This window comes from Acipenser ruthenus, chromosome 1 (genome assembly GCF_902713425.1).
Source record: "Acipenser ruthenus chromosome 1, fAciRut3.2 maternal haplotype, whole genome shotgun sequence".
NCBI classification, from domain to species: Eukaryota; Metazoa; Chordata; class Actinopteri; order Acipenseriformes; family Acipenseridae; genus Acipenser; species Acipenser ruthenus.
The window spans coordinates 19,430,736-19,451,410 of record NC_081189.1 but is presented as its reverse complement, the minus strand read 5'-3'; the positions used below and the strand labels follow the sequence as shown (position 1 = coordinate 19,451,410).

Here is a 20,675-nt window from a genome sequence, read left to right as displayed (position 1 = left end):
TTCAAGTACTGGCAAAGGTTACTTTGGTAAATCTGTTTTGGATTTGATAAAAATTCAGTCAAGTCTCCCTTAACCCTCCTTTGTTCTAGGCTAAATAGATTCAGTTACCTCACCCGATCTTCATAACTCATTCTTTTTGGCAGCTGGATTAGTTTGGTTGCTTGTTGCTGGACTCCTACTTCCCAATATCTTGACTATCATCTGCTGTGTTGCCAAAACATTTTTTTTTTTTTTTACCCACCAACAGATGTTGGAAATAATGGTCTTTTTTTTCTGGCAATGGACTTTATAATGCAGCTTAGTTACTGTGTAATGGTTATCAATCAATTAATGTTTTTAAATTCGTTCTATTACATTACAGACTTTTAAAGTAAACTATTTGAAATTGCTATTGTTTTATTATAAATAGTGTTTGTTAAACTACCAGAAATGGTGTACTTTGGTCTGTCATATTAATTAGTGGCTAATGTTCACTTAATGCTTGTATGGAACATGTTTTCTTGAATTATTATTGTATATTAAGCGTAGTGTGTCAATACTTTTGTCTGCAATTATATATATATATATATATATATATATATATATATATATATATATATATATATATATATAGCTCTATCTATCTATCTATCTATCTATATATATATACACACACACACACACACACTGATGCACAGTGAAAACACAACTAAGTTTAACATCAGTAGCTAATTGGGCACATACATAATGTTATTTACATTTTAAATAGTGAGCAGATAGGTTTGTTGATTGTTTGACTAGTATTGTTCCTTAGGATAACAAAATACTGAGCTCAAGTCATGTGATTTCATAAAAAAAACACCAGTGCTCAGTGCTTGGTATTTGAGTTGAGCTAAAATTGCCAAAAGGTGTTGATTAAGAATCTGTATAAATATCCATTCGAAGAGAGAAAAAACAGCAAAAGATACGATCATGCCCCGCTTGAGAAATGGTTGAAAAGAAAAAGAAAATAGTTAAAAATAAATAAAATGTGGTGTCAACTTTATTTACTAATTTATTTCAGGAATAAACTAAACAACGTTTAACCTGAACTGCTATTTGGCATCCTTTGTTTTGTAGTTAATTCACTGGTGTAAAGTAAGGCCTACACAACTTATTCTTTACTCCTGGGATATTTTTCTACTTTAACACGTGACATATTGTAACGTCTTTCTGTAAAAATAAAGGCACACACACACCCTGCTGCTATGCCGTCTCTGCCTGTGTTCAGAGCAATGTAATGGCTTTTATTACTCGAAAATGAACAAACATCCGAACAAATATTCAAAGTATGAGTGAATATCTGAACAAATATTTAAATTATGAGCAAATATCCGAACAAATACTTAAATTATGAGCGAATATCTGAACATGAAAATCCTGTGTTCGTCCCGGCACTACTAATAAGACACAACCCTGCAAAAAAGTTATACATATACAAAAAAATCAATCCAATGAATATGAAAAAGACAACAAGTAGAAATGGTTTTATTACATAAAAAACATGATACAACACCCTGTTCTGCCTGCCAATCCCATTCAAACAGTAAAGCAGTCAGGGAAGAAGTGCCCTGGTTAGTGCCAAAATTAATTTGCCGGTTTTGTAAAACATTGCCAAACCTTGTGTAAAAGAAGAAAAACACACACAAAGCAAAAACAAAACTAATTACATATTTAAAAAAAAAACAATAAACTGGGAATAGTGCATCTGAAGAACCGTGTTGTATTTATTTACAGCCAGAGGCCACAATGTATTTATTACTATTAAAATATTTCTAGTGTATCATATATGAATCCTTTAGCTGAACTATCAAACCCAGAACTGAATCCAACCCAACCAACTCAATCCAACTGAAAGTTTTCTAACTAAAAACTGAGTCACACACAGTTCATTTTCTGATAAATTAGGAATTGTTTAAAGTGACATAACCAACTCAATGGTGAATTGTGCTGAAATAATCTACAGTTCTGGTGTCCAGCATCTCCCTAAGTATATGGTAAATCACCCCAATCACATCATTAAATCACACATTCCAAATCAGGATCGATAATGGAATTCTTGTCTGCAAGTGGCATTAATAGGTTAAGCATATATTAAATATTCTTCTGTTCCTGAACACTAACAGCAAATAAAACAGCACAAAAGCCATTGTGTAGAACACTTTCAGCAGTTTACAAAAATACTCTTTTTGCCATTGTGTGTTGAGCTTCTTTTACATAGACAAGCCTGCTTTTCTCAGTCTCAAATAAAATGCTGATGTAAAATAAAAACAAAAAGCATCACTTCATATGTATCTTAGAACTGGTCTCACTGTAGAGGCAAGATCAGGAACGAAGCTTGAATTAGATCAGAGAAAAAAAAATGTATGGGGTGTATACAAGATCTAAAGCAGTGGCAAAAACAGCAAACATTTTAAACATTCAAAAGAGTTTTTCCATTGTTTTAAAAACACATATTATTGTGACCCTGAATCTATTCTGAGAATAAAACAAACAGGCTAAATATATACAGTATGTGTTGACTATTTGGAAAATACAAAAATATATTTCCCCCCACATTGTGAAATGTGCTCTTTTTGCAAGCCAAATATCCCAGCAATCCTGAATTGGCATGCATCTAAAAGGCAGCGATTACTACCAGCGTAATGTCCTTGTAAGAACACATATTTTTCACTAGGTTCCTAATCAATGCATCACATTTCATACAGAAGACCAAAATGTCTTCTATATTTGTGAAGCTCTCGCTTTGCAGGTGGTGGAGAGTTTTCCTATGTTAAACTACAAGTGGTGTGTTTTATTTTAGTTTTTGCAACGGCAAGCATATTGCGTTGTTAAAGATTACGATATGCCCTACTATGCAAATTCTCCCCAACAAAGACTAAAGCAGACATGGATGTGGATGCCGGTTCACATGCAGTCCGCAACATTGCTGGATCCTTGACCCACAAAGCGGATCTGGCTGACATGACAGGAGCACGCAGCAACGCCAGCCCCAGCCCGGCAATGAGAGACTGAGCCAACCAGCTCCCACCTGTAATGCAAAGGAAAGCCCCGTTAGAAGGAACTGCTGCAGAAAAGCTTTAAAAAATGTTAAAAAAAAAAAAAAAAAAAACTTATCATAGTCTATATTCATGCTTTTTCAGGTCTGTGACTGAGCAAAGGAGGAGCACTCCTTGCTCATATAACTTTTTATTTTACTCCTGAACAAAGAAACACATGTAAACAATTTGTAATTATTTTTATATGGATTGCTTTTATAATCTGTAGCAATGGAACCAATCTCAAATCCTTATTTACACTGTAGATGATAGGGTAGATGATTTGCATGTGACAACTCACTTCAAAAATCTGTTTTGTCATGGCAACAATGTTACAGATGACCTTAAAACTTAGAGAAGCTGGCTAGTTGTAAGGGAACTCTACAGGCTGGGTCATCCCAACATCAAGAGACCACTGAGTTGAGCCACATGAACCTTAGAATATTTTGAGCAGTACACTATGATCTAAATACTGACGCCCTTAAACAGACATCTTAAAAACAGATGATCAATGAATAACCTCTGGATGAAAACACAAGCAGAATGACTATAATATTAAACTTAAGATAGACAGTTTAGAGGCAATACAGTTAATACAGGCACATGTACGTATTAGGAAGCATGCTTAAGAATCGCTCTGGTCTGTATTTACCTGTTAAGTACAGGATCATAGGCCTCCACTGTGTTTAGGTAGACATTTCCATTATGCCCCCCCACAGCGAAGATTTTCCCCATTATTGTGGCCACTCCAACCCCTCCACGTGGCGTGGTGAGCTCTGCCACATACTCCCAGCAATTAGTGCGAGGGTCGAATCGCTCCACAGAGCTCAGAGGGGAGTTGTCATCAAACCCGCCTATAGGGCAGCAAGATGCCTAGTTACAGCATTTCACAAGCACTGAAGGACAGTCTTCTTACAAGCACAGCGATCTCAAAGTTTAAAAATCCTACATAGCTTAACTTCAGTCATTGGTCTGCACTACAGATAAATAATGGGCGCTTCATGTTTTCCCTGTATGACATGCCTTCATAAAGGGATTTTGCTCATACATGAAGGGATACAAGTATAAGGCAAGCTGAGCAGCTTATGAAAATATAAGCATGTTTAAAATTTGCTGCAATAATAAGAAGGCATAAAACATAAATCTGACAGAATATTTTTCTTGATTTACAACAGTTGCAGTATAATAGCATTAACTTGGAAAATCTAAAATGGTTTAATATTTATCAGTTTTAGGACTCCTTGCTCAACACACTTTTTATAACTACATTTAGTTTAACCTATGCTTTACTTAGAAAGCAGTTACTGGTGTTTCATTAAAAGCTTTTAACAAACAAGTATCACATTTTTATCTAAACTAATGGTTTGATTGCATTTAAAACAGAGTCCATTACTTTCCCTGTTAACACTTACCCACTACATACAAGCAGCCATTCAGCTCGCCAACTCCATTGCCAGCCCTCCGCTGCCCCATCTCCTTCACTTCTGTCCACTTGTCCAGGTGGGGGTCATACCGCTCTACACTAGACAAGGAGGCCACACCGTCATTTCCTCCCACAGCATACACATGGGTCTATATTAATATACACAAGATACAGAGTTAAAGGTTAGAAGTACAAAACTATGACAGAGTGCAGATGCATGTGGGCAGTGTATGCTGCTAGAATGTGTTATTACCTGAGAAATGGGCAATAAAATGAGCAGAACTGACCTCACCTGACCTGGTGCAAGTAAGAGTTGTCTGGTCAAGATATGGTTGACACACAGAGATAAGCCAGCAATTAAGCCTTGCGTGCAAAGGGGTGTAAAAACTGTATAAAACAGCAGACACTTGGAGGTGCATTTGAGAGACAACCAGATCCTCCATGAACACACACCAGCGCCATGTCCGATGCTTCTTCCAGAAATTGGTAACTAATATATCATTGCTTAATGTCTTTTAATAACGAATGGCCTCATTATTGTGTAAAATGATTAAGCTGTAAAAGTGTGACTTGATTATTGGAATCAATAAAGGAAACATGTTAAATTCTGCTTAAATCCTTGTTGGGTGCACACCTTCATACAGAGAAATGCATACATAAATGTAGTTTCCTTACACAGAAGGCAATATTAAAGGCTCGCTCATGTTCATTCACAACTTTGTTATTGAATAAATGCCATTTTAAATGTCTAGTAACAGATCCAGAGTAATCACACTCTGGTATAGAGCTAAACCATTAAGTTTTCAAAGCAACTGCTTTGAAATCTGTTTTTGCTGTAGTGTTGAGGGCAGTTTTTGGCATTCATTGCAGAGATAATCTCTTCACTGTCTAGTGCCCAATTTGCTGTATGCTGAACACCATAATTAGGGGGATAATTGATGGATACATCAGACTCATGCCCGCTTCAAAATAATTGCTTAAAATCAACTGGCTTACCCCCAGTGCCACAGAGCCAACTCCCCCTCTGGGAGTGTTCATGGGAGCTACAGCACTCCACCGGTCACACTCAAGATCGTATCTCTCCACGTCATTGAAGCAGGAATTGTCATCCAGTCCCCCGATTGCATAGATAGGTCCTCCCAATGCAGCTAAAGCAATACCTCTCCTGTTCAAATAAGTGAGGGGGAGGAAGATTTTCAACTGAAGTGGAATTTAGAATTTTTGTCGTATAATGCTGCATCCCCAGATTTTTCCAAAACACTGTTCTCTGTATTATAACTAGGGCTTATGTTTTTCAGTTTTTAGCTATTTTCGAGTTTAATGTAAATCAGGTTTTTTCGGGGCTTTCGCTTTTTAATACTGTATGAAATTATTGTTTTCGGTTACTTTCTAAAATTCTTGGGTGTTTTTTTCTGTCACAATATGTATGAACTCAACAGTACTTCCACACTTCAATTGTACCTTCTTTCCTTCGCTGTCTTCCACAACAAAATCCTTATGGTCACTGGCATATTCTTCAGGAGTTTGTGTGTGTTTTAGGCATTTTTTTTTTTTTTTTACATTGACACCATTTTTAATTCACAAGCGTGTAAATAATCCCTATGCTGGAACTGTAATATACCTTTAAATCTCATGAGCAAGAACAATCCTCAGCTTCTAGTAATTGTAATCTCGTTTTAAATCTTGCACACGTGTTACCATCCTCCAATAGAAATGTAGGAATGTGCTGCCACTCAGTAGTTGGGGTGGGTTTAAAGTATTTAGAACGAATTAATGATAGATACAAGTCAGGAAGGCGGGACACTGCCCATCTGCACTGAAAGATCATTCTTTTTTTTGTAGGTTACTGTATGTTATTTTATTTTCGCAGGGAAAGGGGTAAAGTCAATTAACTGAGTAACCGTTTCCAGTGTTTTCCCCGTGTTTATTTCATATACACCGATTTCATTTTTTTGTACCTGGAGTGTTTCAGCATTTTTTTTTTTTTTTGTTAAAACTGAAAATCAGAAGCCCTAATTATAACTCAATGCGTTTATTTGCTATAGTTTTAAAGTATCATCACTCGTGTGTGGAGTACAGCCAGACTTACCAAGCCTTCTGTTTAAAGCTGGTGATGTAGCTGCAAGACAGTATAAACCTAGCAGAACTACAGCAGCTGAAAACACAAACTTAGAACAAATGTGTAAAGGGACTCAGCCCCTGCCAATACGCCACTATCTCTGCGTTAGTCTTTTATTAAAGGTTCTCAGCTGCAGCTAGGGCTATGTGTACAGTGTCCGTTGTACTTTATTGCTTCAGTTTTATAATTACCGTTTTGTGTTCATTGAAGCCATCATCATCCATTTATTATTCGCCGGGTCGAACATTTCCATACTACCTAAATGCTCGTTGCCATCATGTCCCCCGACCGCATAGACTTTACCTGTGAAAATAAACAATACATTTAAAATAGTCTAATAAATCATGATCACAAAAGCAGATTTGATCCAGGTGCAGCAATGCATGTTACTGAGATATTTTTGCTCCAAGATACTACAGTAGTGTCCGGCTAAGAGAACACCCCTCGGGAAGCAAGCCAAGTGTTCTCTTAGGAGGTGTTCCTATACACGGAGACTACTGTACTAGAAAATAAACAGCACAGCCCTACCCAATCAGTAACATCAAACAAAAGCAAATACTTTAAACAAGAACACATATCTGTTCTTTTTCTTTACATATAAAAATACTGCAGACCAGTAAATTTAAATCAGCTGTTTGAATGAAGTTCTGCCCGTCACACAGTTAGTGTTTTCTTCAATGTGACTTAGCTGGACGAGCAAAGCGATTACATTTCACTCCCCCAGAACTCGTACAACAAAATCTGAGTCAGCTTCCTCAATTGTCTCATCAAACTTGCATTTTAGACCCATTTATAAATAAACAAAATACATATATAAAAAAGGGGGCTTGCCATTAGCTAGGTAGGTTTAGAAAACTTACAAAATAAATAAAAACAAAAATTGTATTCTTTACTTTAACACGTTTAAATATAAATATCAAGTTTGTATTTTTTTTTTTTTTATATAACAGCATGGAGATAATAAAATGTTATGAAAATCAAATGAAGCTTGAAAAACCAACACTAAACTGACACTACATAATTATATTTTATTGTAAGCGGCAGCTGCTTTAGAAGAGCACTCAGCTGGCAAGTCTGGAAACAGATAGTCTAGAAATACACTGCACAGCAATTTCAATTTTAGATGAGCAATCAAAACAAAATAGAAAACACAGCTAGCAACGTGCAATAAGATGTACAAATAAATCCTTGAAGTTAAAACTTAGCAATCTTCAGGAGATGGGATCTGATAGCTGTCTTATTCTGACCACCCACCTCCTACTGAGATCACGCCCACATGTCGCCGTCTGCTGTTCATCTCTGGGCCGAAGAACCAGCTGTTCATGCTGACTGAGTAACATTCGATGCTGCGGAAAGGGTCCCCAGATCCCCCCCTCCCGCCCACACAGAACAGGACGCCTGCAGGGGAGAGAGCAGAGAAAACAAGCTTGAAATAGATACTGTCAGACCCAAAGCTTAGCACTGAACCTATAGCCGATCAGCTGATCAATACAAATCTGACAGGAAGAAACACGGGCATATTTAAAAAAAAAAAAAAAAAAAAAAAATGCTTACTCCAGTCTAATCAACACCCTATTTTAAAAGGAGAAAAACACCTGTTTATTTAAAAAAAGAAACTCAAACCACACAACTAATTTGTACTGTACTCGAAGATTGTCTTAAGCATTCCAAGGAAAACACTGCAAGACAGTATTTTACCATCTGCATTTCATGAGGTACTTCTGAAGTCTAACCACAACAGCACATGGTTTCTACAGTATATTTCTATAGTCTCAATCCTCTTCCTTCTCACAACTCCCTCCCCGCCCCCTCCCCTTGTTAGTACCCAGCCTTCCTACCGGCTGTGTGTTTCCTGGGGGTGGTGCGTATGGAGTACTCGAAGTCTGGCACAGCTGTGTTGCTCAGGTGAAGGTAGTAGTTTCTGGCCTCATCCAGCAGGTCCCGGCAGTTCAGGTTTTGTTTGATCATCTCTTCTTTGGCCACAGTTCCCATGAGGAAGTCCACAGGCAGTAGAGGCAAACGAACCTGTGAGTAACACGTTTTAACTCTGACAATTGATTCTTTCTATAAGTTTCTTTTAGAGTGTTTTGCCGTTATCAGTGGTAGCTGACAGACGCTATCTACTAAATGTTGTCAATCCAGCTTTTCAAAAATACTGAGGCAAAACTATAAAGATCAAAACTAAAAATAAATAGCAAATTTAGGACTGTGCGAGAAATAACACGTAATTCTTTGACACCGTTTCTTACCGTTGTATCTCAAGAGTTTTTAAATGGATGTTTAAAGTACTGTGAATAAAGCAGTGTTTGGAATCAAAAGGTGGCATTTACCTGTGAAAGGATCTCATCCAGCCAGGCGTCGTGGTGCTGTGGGTTGGCCTTGAGCCACTTGACGGCTGCGCTGTAGACCTGCTTCTCGTTGTCGATGCTGAGGTCACTTGAGGAGAGCAGGGTGCGCAGGTGCTGCGGGGAGACGCAGGGGAAGTCCTCGCACTCCACCACCTCGTTGAAGTGCTCGCAGGCGTAGCGGTCCGCCATGTCCATCAGATCCACCCGGTTGTGGCTCTCGGCAAAGGTCCGCACAGCCAGGCAGTTGGATGGGTGGAAGTGGGCCTTCATGTACTCGCAGCAGGCCCTGGCCACCAGCTCCACCTGGAGGATGCAGGCTGCATAGAGCAGCGGCTGCACGTTGTCCACAGTCAGGGTGAGCTTGGAAGAATAGGCAAACTTCACTAAGTCCCTGATGGCATCTGCGTCAAAGTCTTTGATCTCAACCAGGTCCTGCTTGGCTTCAGCCATGTCAGATAGGAACATTGCCTTGAAGTAGGGGATCACGCAGGCCAGTACCAGCTTGTGGCATGGTATCAGCTTACTGCCGATCTGTATGAGACAATGGGTCAGTAAATGAGAAGCGGGCATCTCTATACATACAATAAATACTAAGAAACCAATAAAAGGGAGGGTAGTGTATAAGCACTCAAGTTGACTCTTGTAATTAAGCAACGATCAGTACTTTTTTGTTACAGGAGGTTTAGGTATGAGAAATGATGACAAACAAAATAACATAGTAATATTGCAGCTTAGGTGAATTGACAATTATTTTAACAGCATTGTACATTCAGGTATTACATTACTAACTATTTACAGATCCCAGTACATATGACAAGGGAAAAAATAAACTTAATATACATAGTTTACCACCAGCACATTTCTACTGGAACCTGAAGAACTGTGAGAAAAAATACCAAGGTTGTGACAATGAAAACAACAAACTGCCCTTCAATCACTGTATTGTTATCATTCTATGACATTATTATAACAAATGTAATGGTCAGTTTGGTGACATTTATCACGTGACCGGTTAAAAGTCTAGCATATTATTAATATACGTTTAACCACTTCTTTAGAGTTTATACATTTAAACGTTTAAAATTCCCATCCCTAATACAGAGGCACAAAAACTGTTTCTGCGCTCACCAGTATTCCATAATGGTTTTTTCTATACAATTATCTTACTCGCCTACTGTATAACATAATGCTACAACAGAACTGCATACTTACTATGACAGCAACTTCAATAAAATCAAAACAGAAAAACACATTTGGAATTGCAATGACTCAGTATTATAGAAATGTTTAACCACAACATCCTGCATTGCACTAAATATACAGCCCTCTCTAGCAACTTAGAAAGCAAAATGAGGTAGCTCAACACACTAAAACCACAATATCCTGGGGGCATGCATTTAATGTTACAGTACATTTTGTATAAATAAAATTCATGACAACAAGATATGATACATGTAAAGTTGAAAGGCAAACTACAAACCACTTTCAGGGTCAGGCACCTCTAACCCACATGGCTATGGTGAAAGCAAATGTGGCAAGCAGGTTCTTTTGTTATTACCTTTAGCGTGATGTCACAAAGTTCCCTTGCTTCGTAAAATTGGCGCAGAGAGTTGTGAAAATCTTTCCAAGCTTCGTGAGCCTCGAAAGTGAATGCGCCATCGGCCTCCGATTCCCCTTCCAGGGACTTTGCCTGTGGCTTCTTTTCCTTCAGCTTGTGTTGCTTGGCATGCTCAGGTACCATGTCACCTGAAGCCATTTCCAACAATCGGTTTCTTCACCTTCACAGAAAAAGAGAAAGGAGAGCCACAGTCAACCACCTAACCGGATAGTAAAAGCATGCTACTGTATATCCCTCGAGACAGGAGCATAACGAAACAAAAACACCTGTCACCTCATGCAGGGCATGACAACAGTTTATTTTTCACTTGCATTTGGTGACTATTTTTTAAGCAATAAAAATAGCTAAGCTAATTGTGGAAGCGAAGACAGACAGACGGCAAGAAGACTGGTGAGACAGTAACAAATAAGATTGAAACTGCTGAGCATCAAACACTCAAAGCACTTACTGGCTCCATGTTGAGAAACTGGTGAAAGGTGCAAGCTGTGCGGTTTAGTGATTTCAACACCAGTTTTAAGCAACACCTGGACTACTTGCAGCATCATAACAGGTCCATTTTGGTGCATGTTGCTCAGCTAACTGACAGAATTGTATTAGTGTGACAGAAGCAACTGCAGCATGCAAAAACTGTTGCACATAACAGGTACAACTGCAGCATGTTAGAAGTATGGCTTTAAGACATCCTCTCTCCTTCAATTCAAAAGCCTGCTTTTAACATTGCAGACTTTTCCAGAGTGTGATCCGACTGTAAACCAACAGGGTCTGTATAGAACAAGCTGAGCACTTTGATTTTATTTGTTACAACGTGTGTAACTGTTTTAGCTTTGTTCCGTCAATGAAAGGGATGGAATAAACACAAGACAATGGATTGCGAGTACTGTAAAACCATGATTTGCCTTTGTGCAGCCCTTTTAAAAGAATGGAAAACTTCAGAGCAAGTCCACAAATCTGAACTGGCATTTTTGCATCAGACTATTTATTAGACTCGTAATCTCCTAGCTAGAAAACAGATTCTGATTCTTAAGGACGCAGGCACAATTTATGGCCCATTTCTGCTTATCCATTAACGAGAAAATTCTGTGTCTCAAAACTTTTGGGATAAAGATTAAGGTTAAAAAGGATATGTAGCCAGTAACTCCCTGTTCAGAATAGAGGAAAACTGGAGTATATCTCAAACCTTAACTGATCAGCTTTTTTCAAGCTCAATAAATCTACTGTAATCACAGAGAGTGATAGGAAACAAGACTGACATCATTGAGTGTGAAAGATCTGCCAAGTAACTGTCACAGGGGAAGACTGAAGATGACAATTAACAGTTATCTTTATACAAACTAATCACTGTACTCACTAATGAGGTAGCAGTATACCATATACATTTAAAAAAAAAAAACACAGTACATGACAACAGCCAAGCCCAACTGCAATGAAATCCCCTTATCATATCCAACCCCACTGTACAATATTTTAGTTACAGGGCATGTGGGAGGGGTATTGAGCAATCTAATTACATTGTATTAAATTGATTTACCGGATATATCTTTTCATTGGCATATCCAAGGTAAGAAACTTGACATGTGGAGGTTCTGTTCAGTATCTGTTGCTTACTGCAACCCCTTGCAAATACCAGCAACAACAAAATGCTCAACATTTAAGGTTTTTATTTACAATTAGGGTTTCTATTCAATAATTTGTTTGAAATTAAATTATACTACTGTATAAAAACAGCAGAAAATGTTAGAAATATTTAAAGATATACACAGTAATGCATGTTCTCAAAAAACTGCATATTGTACTGTTGAATGTATTCTGCATTATATCAGGAAACATTTACAACAGTAGGGGTATTGTTTTCAAGAACAGTGTTACACTGAGAACATCTATTATAGAAGATATGGCCAGACAACAAAAAAATAAACTTCTAGTTGTCCGGGCCAATTTCCCAGTGGGGCGAAATTGTGGGAACTTTCAATGCTAGAAACAGTACAAATGAGAAAATTAAATGTTTCCATCTCACTCAAGTACAGTAAACTTCAGCCCAGCCATTGAAATCACAAGTCAAAACAAGATAACACACATATTTAGGCTAGTATTATTAGCCCCCCCCCCCCCCCCCCCCACCACCCCCAAAAAAAAGGCTCAGAATTCTGTTCTTGTTTTCCGGAAATTTAGGGGGTAGATGCCAAAAAGGTACAGCTGAGGGAAAAGTTACAGAAGCCAGATTCCTCCTTCCCAAGTACCTGTTCTGAATCGAAGATCCTAAAACTACAGTAATGTAAATTACATTACAGTATTCCCTTTGTTAAATATTTGCAGTGAAACAGATTGCACATTGTATTCCCCTTTGTTTGTGCTGGCAAGCTGAAATGACCTCTACTCACACAGACACACACACACGGTCAGATTTACCAAAAGCGTAAACCTCAGAGAAACAGGTGAAGCTGTTAATGTTCCATTTCCTTTTTCCCCGGCCCCCAGAGTTACGATAAAGGCAAAGACACATTTCTGGATAGGACAACGGAACACTAGAGAGAACCAAGTTTAAGGAATTATTTTTCTGGGTAGTTGTTTTATTCCATTAAAATGATTTATTCCTCTATGAAGAAAACTGCCTTGACTTTTGATCTTGCATTGACAGACATAATAAAAGCCCAAGATGTACACAAAGGCAGTCTGTTTTGTAACAACTGTAAAAATCTACCATCACTCCAGCCAAACAAACACACACATTGTATATTAAATACATCTCATTTAGTTTTAAATCACAGAAACTATAGTACTGGAAGCTCAGTGGAGAAAATGCCTTATTCAGTTACAGCGTCAACTGTAACCTAAATGTGATTTTGTTGTCTATTTACCTTATTGTTCTATATAGTTTAGGCTTAAATTTCACAAAGATAGTTTTAGCTGTGAAGCTGCATCCACACTCGACGCGAGCAAGCGAAGTTGCCGAATGTCAATCCACACCAGACGCGACTTGGAAACGATCCAAAAGACTGGAAATACCAGTAATAGTATTTACTTTTATTTAGTTTTTCCTTTTAAAACAGTCCGGTGAACACATATGGCTCATAATCTTCAAAACTGTGAGCTTGGTAAAGTTGGGATGTGTCACATAGAATACAAATGTATTGCTGGCTTTGTTTTACAACGTATAGTGTAGTAGGACCTCGATAATATTTTTGTTTGTTGGTGAAGCGCCACAAAACTTCACATGTTCAGGTTTTGTGAATGCGGGACCTTTTTTGTGTCATTTTTAAAAGCCAGCAAAAGTGCACATTTTTTATTTAAATGCACACACGGTATTCCATTGGTTGTCAGGGCATGTTTTCAAAAGATATCGGCTCAGACATTATATACAAACCAATGGAATACCTTGTGTGTGTATGTATGTAGTGTGTGTGTGTGTGTGTGTGTGTGTGTGTGTATTGAGAGAGAGAGAGATAATATATGCTTGTCTCCAGTCATGTGGGTTTCATGATCACGCAGCCTTGTAGATAGTATTGTCATTGACTTGCCCCATTGCCACTGTACTTTATGCATCTAGGGCAAGTCAAACATGATCAGAGAAAAAAGCGACGCGACCTCTGCCAAAGAGATGTGACGATCACGTCCAGTGTGGATGCAGCTTGAGGACTGAGACCGGATTACCACTTTCCACAAGCCACACAGGAACATTTTGGCGATACACATTAAATATTTTATCATGTATCCTCCATCAGCTACAAGCTCTTTCCTACGAAGCAAAAAAGTGTGTGACACAGCTAACAGTTTAATGTACCGTACCATTAAATGCATGCCTGTAAACAAGGGCAGGGTTGAGTTTAAATAAACCAGTCCCCCTCCATTGTGATAGGCAAGATCACGGCAGCATTTCCAGCAACTTTACATTTTTGTACAGTAAACTAAACTGTTATATTACAGCAGGTGTGCATGATGGTTTAAATAAAGCAGACTACATACCTGCAGTATTTGCTGCAAGAAATATTTCTAATAGAGCATCCAGGGAAACAAGTTAAAGTGAATGCTGTTGAAAATATCAAAGAAATGCCGTCTCTCTGGAGCAGAGTCAGAAAAGCACTATCTATCTGGAAGGGTAGGCTACATGTACACAATTTCCAAACACATTATTAACAAGAACGCCTCCGCAAAACTATTTCAGCTGACTGCAGTGAAAAACCTTGCATTAATCAGTAAGGTTACAGAGCTGACTTCTTCATTGTTAGGTTACAATGCAACGTTTTAAATTCATCTCTGCCCTCTTTAATAGACTACATATTCTGCTTTACTACATGTAATCCTAATTTGTCTCAATGTATACAATTTACAGGGGTGTCCACAAGATCGTTTAATTAAGAGTTATTGATTCTTGTATTAACACTGCAATTTGAAGACGTATAGTCTGTTTTACTATTTCTCAGAATTAAGTAAAAAAAGATTTCACACCTCAAAGTGTCTGCTACACTGAAGATATAGTATTAGAATGCTGATCAATTACAGAACACAGTGTGTCTTCAAAGTTCTGGTACAGTAAGCGAACACCTTCCATGCACCCACAGTGCAAGTATCATAATGAAGTGATGAGAAAATACTGGCTTTTAAATACTTTATAAAGATGCGTCTTCTGCAATGCATACATATCATACAGACAGTACAAAAACACATTAACAATTTTTGAGCTAGCGAGTGTTGCACATTCATATTCAATTTTACATTACAATGTGGTAACTTCTTCCTTTGCCATATATTTTGCGCATTATACTTTTCTGAAGGTAGACCTTGTTGAACACATCGTTAACCACATTGTTTGTTTACACGCAAATTTAGTTTAGCTGTGCAGCAGCAGGTTATAAATTGCATAACCAATAATTCATAATCGTCCAAATTTAGTACAGAATGCAAAACAGAAAGTAGAATCGCTGTTGTCAGTGTTATCTTTGAAGTGCTGCATATTTTGTTCCTAACCATCGACATATTTTCACACACAGGGTGGTCTTTAGCTGCCATGACCAAAACAAATTGTACGTTAATGATAATGCGTTGTGATTTCCTTGAAATTATTACCAGGAATATGCAATCTTTAACCGGTCAAATCAGTCACTTCTTTCTTCTTAACATCCCGCAAGTGTAAAGACGATTTTACAAAGGGCTTTAATTAGAAACATACATTATACACCACATAATTGTATTGGTATTCCGAACTGCACATTTCACTAACTGCAACACAGTCGGGTTTTATAGGCAAGTTTCAGCCGTATACTGGAATAGGAAATGAATACACAGTAAGTACAACACGGCTGCTTCAATAACAGCAAAGAAAATACGTGAAATAATCATCATTCAATAAACCTATGCTTTGTTACTCTTCCTACTCGTAGAAAACATGCAGTTAAACAATCACTAACAAATTAATAATTTCAAACATTACCTCATCCTCCCTTACAAACACTGAACACTCGACTTCACCAGTTTTGTACACTGACTGCGCCGGCGCACAGCTGCCAATGGTGCACAGAACACTGGGTAATGTAGTTATTTTTAGATATTACGCGCCATTCTCTTTTAAAGCTACAGTGTCAAACAATTATACTAAATATTTAAGTGGAATTAAATTCACGATGCAATGCAACCTTAAGCATTTAAGTGGTTACGATCGTGCTTTATGAATACAGACCAGTATTTTAATTGTAATTAGGAAGAGCTTTTTTGTTTTTTTTTTTTTTGTTTGTTTTTGTTTTTGTTTTGTTTTTTTTTACAACCGATCACTACTTCTATTTAGTTTATGTCCAACAAGTCTCTGTCGAAACTTATTGTCGCCACCTACTGGTCAGGTATGTCAATTAAAACTGCTGTGAACACTTATTTTAAAATATCTACATGTTATATATATTTAAATCTTCTGTTTTTTCTAATATATTTTCCAATACTCGATACCTTGATCTATTTTACCTCCATCACCTTTAAAAAAATACTGGAAATATTGAAAGCCCTAAATTCTTTCCACACATCTTCTCTCACCTCCCAATTTCTAACACGTTCAACCATCATATGCTCTACTGTTTCCTTTACACTACATTCCATACATAACCCAGTCTCATGCGCTCCAATCCTATATAAGTGTTCTTTAAGTCTTGAATGTCGTATAAGAAGCCTTATTAATGCTATCTCCTCCTTCCTATTCCACCCATACCACCCTTCCCTAACTGTAACCTTACTTTAGGCCTTATAAAACTTCCTATCCTTTTTTCTTTATCCCATATATTCTGCCATTCATTAATAATCTGTTTCTCAGTGATTTTATAATAGTCATTTAAACCACACTGCACATCCATATCCACTTCCTCTTTCTTCACTGCTATTTTAGCTAACATATCCACCCTCTCATTCCCATCTATTCCTTTATTATTATTATTTATTTCTTAGCAGACGCCCTTATCCAGGGGAACTTACAACTGTTACAACATTATGTTTACATACAATTACCCATTTATACAGCTGGGTTTTTTTTACTGGAGCAATCTAGGTAAAGTACCTTGCTCAAGGGTACAGCAGCATTGTCCCCCACCTGGGATTGAACCCACGACCCTCCGGTCAAGAGTCCAGAGCCCTAACCACTACTCCACACTGCTGCCCACATGCCATCATTTATGAGCCGGAATCCAAACTATAATTATATACAAACCTAAAAAAAACAGCATTCCCCTCCATTTTTACTGCCTGTAAACCTGATAAGGAATCTGAGAAGATGACTGCTCTATTCACCTTGACATCTACAATCCATTGCCAATGCCAATATAATCCCTATCAATTCTGCTGTCATAATTGACACATCATCTGTAATACGAACATGCTTTCCCACCTCGAATTCCAGTATATAATAAGCTGCTGCAATCCTGCCATTATCTGTATTTTTTGACCCATCTGTAAAAGATATACAATAATCATTATTTACCCATCTCAATGCCCATTTACAAAATCCACCTCTGCCCTTTGCCTTCTCTTTTTCTTTCAATAAATTTAAATCAATCAGAGGAGATTTAAAACACCACAGACTAATATTAGATTGTACTCTTTTTAATCTCGCCCTTCCTAAACAGTATCTCAGTGTTTCCTCATCCTCTATATATTTTTCAATTCTCACCCCAATAGTTTTATTATACACATTCCTTTTTCTCTTCATTCCCTCATATTCCCAAAAAGGCTAAAAAATACTTTGCACAAGATTTCCATCTCCATTCATTACCTTAACCCAACATCCAGTTCTCAGCATTTTCCTTCTTAAATAGAGTGGCATTTCCCCAGTAACTACTTGCAATGCTGCAACCGGAGATGAACACAGAGCTCCACTACATACTCTAGGAGCCATAGCTTGTACCACATCCAGTTTTCCCAAATCCTTACTGACCACCTCCTCGTACATCATACATCCATAATCCAATATAGGCCAAATCAATGCTCTATCAATATCCAACAATGCTGCTGCCATATACTGTTTATTAACAAGCCCCTTTTGAACCTTTGACACTAAACATAAAATCTGGCCCATTGTACATCTGTTACTTCTAAATCCCCCTTGAATTTTTTCCAACAACTGATTTTTTTTCCAAGAAATACAACAATCTATAATTTATCATTCTTTCCATTATCTTTCCAAAATCAGATGTCAAGGAAATTGGCCTATATGAATTTGGCTTACTTACATCCTTACCTGACTTTCCTATAGAATCACTACTGCATGTTTCCAACTATTAGGAATCCTACCTGTCTTCCCAACTAAATTAAACAGCTGTAGCACAACCAGTAAACATCGATCTGACATTTTTTCTAACATCATGTAACAAATTCTATCCTATCCTGATGCAGTTTTTCCTCCCTTTTAAAGCTCTTTTAATTTCTTCTATACCAAACTTCATATTCATAGTATTTTCCACTTCCTCTGAATTCTCCAGAATATCCTTGTTTTTCCCTTATTAATTCTATCCTCCTTTCCTTAAATTCCTCCCTCCAATTCTACTGCTAACTTTAGCAAAAGCCTCAACCAACACCTTCTCTTCATCATCTATTATTTATTATTATTATTATTTATTTCTTAGCAGACGCCCTTATCCAGGGCGACTTACATTTGTTACAAGATATCACATTATTTTTACATACAATTACCCATTTATACAGTTGTGTTTTTACTGGAGCAATTTAGGTAAAGTACCTTGCTCAAGGGTACAGCAGCAGTGTCCCCTACCAGGGATTGAACCCACAACCCTCCGGTCAAGAGTCCAGACCCCTAACCACTACTCCACACTGCTGCCCTCTACACACTCTTTATCCCCTTTTAGTATCGGAATCTCTTTAAAACCACTTTGTAACCCATTCATACACTGTATTCTCCTCCACACATCTCCCATGGAAGTTGTGTCACTGATTTCACCACACCATTTTCTCCAACTACTTTTATTTTGCCCTTGTAATAACCCTCTGTGCTATGGCCTTCTTTTTTTATAATCCATCAAGTCTTCAAAATTCCTACTATTTTTAACTGTAACCAAGGCCCTGTTTCTAACTTCTAGCTAACTGCATCCTCGCTCCTAGGTTTATTAATTGGGATTGACTCATTTGCCACATTAATAATTGCTGCAGTCACCTTTTCACAAAAAAAAACCATCCACATCACTAGAAACTAATGAATCATTAATGACCTCCTCACATTTAAAAGCGTACAAATCCCAATTTGCTCTCTTAAAATTCCACCTAGCACACCGTTCTTTTCTATTATCAGTAAAACATCCTCCTATATTCAACTCACTACTTGTTAATGAGAGAAAACTAAATGGCTGAGGCCCTGCACATGTATATACTGTGGTGTGTTGTGTTTTTGTAAATAGTTATTTAAGAACAAGACGTTCTGCCTGAGGCGCGCTGCCAGAAGAGCTTGTTTACAGGGAATCGCAGCCGAGGATTGGATGGCTGGGGTTCCTTGACTGGCTGGTTAGGAGCCAAGGACTAGGACAACAAAACCTGTCTTGTGTAGAGAAACTAAAAACTTCTGCCCACCGTGTGTGGAACTTGGATCAGGGTTTTAATTATTATCCAGAGCAAAGATTAGTTTGGGGGATTTTTAGTCCCATTTAAAACGTCTAGACAGGAAGTGTGCCAGCAGGACCTCCCTGGTAGTGGCTGCAGCGCACAGTGGTGTTCATGGCAACTTGTTGTTTTGTCTTTTCTTTTTGCCTTGTTGTATTTAATTTTGGGTACACGTTTTATAGTCGCTCTTAACATACCATTGATGTACCATCCGTTTGTCTGCAGATCACCCACACACAGGGCCATAACCAGAGCTGACATTCTACTGAGGTCACACTTAGGTTTCAGGCTATAGCTGGCAGTATTTATATGACTGCTTGGTATTTACTATTCAACCTACAAATCTATGTTTCATGGCAAACCAACAGAGAAAATTAAGGAGTCTTTTGTACTTTACCATCATTTTTATATGAGCATCAGCATTTATGATGCAAAAAACCAACCAAGGACATGACCTCAGTGTCCTCATAGCTAGTTACAGCCATGCCAACACATACATTATCTCAGATGGTAATTGGGTCAAGGGGTCAACTTTTTAAAGTTGTTTTTGGGAATGAACAACGGTTGGAACAAGTTAACTCAGGGAGCATCTTGACACCCCTCTGACATTGCAGGCACACTGGAAAGGGAATTTTGCTTATACTGGTGTGCTGAACTTAGTTCCAGGTTATCTGTTTCATGCAATCTGCATTTTTACCAGTAGGTGGGTAAAACTGCCCTCCAGTCAGGTACTGTTTTATTTTATTTAAACTGTTAACACTTGAGCCCTATTTGGAAGTGTGGCAAAGTGGTTTGCAGTGTGTAGGTGCAGGAGTGATGCAGTGATCAATAACAGACAGGCAACGATAATCCAGGTGCAATGTTGTTTTATTTTATAATCCAAAATCACTTGACCACTATAAATAATAATGAATGGTAGTACACAAGGCTGTGTACTACACAGGTTAACCCAGGGGTTCAGTCCCGAAACAATAAACACGGTATTAAATACACACACAATATACAAACACAGTCACCACTCCAAAGTGAGTGCTGT

The 20,675-nt window shown here is 37.9% G+C and overlaps 1 protein-coding gene across 1 annotated transcript; it reads right to left on the bottom strand.

Annotated features, from left to right (window-relative positions):
• Window positions 1-1,490: 1,490 nt before the first annotated feature.
• On the bottom strand, window positions 1,491-16,086 carry LOC117400827 (kelch-like protein 8). The gene is made up of 10 exons (XM_034001146.3): window positions 15,990-16,086; window positions 10,505-10,724; window positions 8,929-9,477; window positions 8,437-8,623; window positions 7,853-7,996; window positions 6,790-6,901; window positions 5,476-5,644; window positions 4,469-4,628; window positions 3,709-3,910; window positions 1,491-3,049 (listed from the first exon to the last, which is right to left on the bottom strand). The coding sequence occupies exons 2-10, from the start codon at window positions 10,700-10,702 to the stop codon at window positions 2,926-2,928; spliced, it is 1,845 nt and encodes a 614-aa protein (XP_033857037.3). The 5' UTR covers window positions 10,703-10,724; window positions 15,990-16,086; the 3' UTR covers window positions 1,491-2,925.
• Window positions 16,087-20,675: the final 4,589 nt, after the last annotated feature.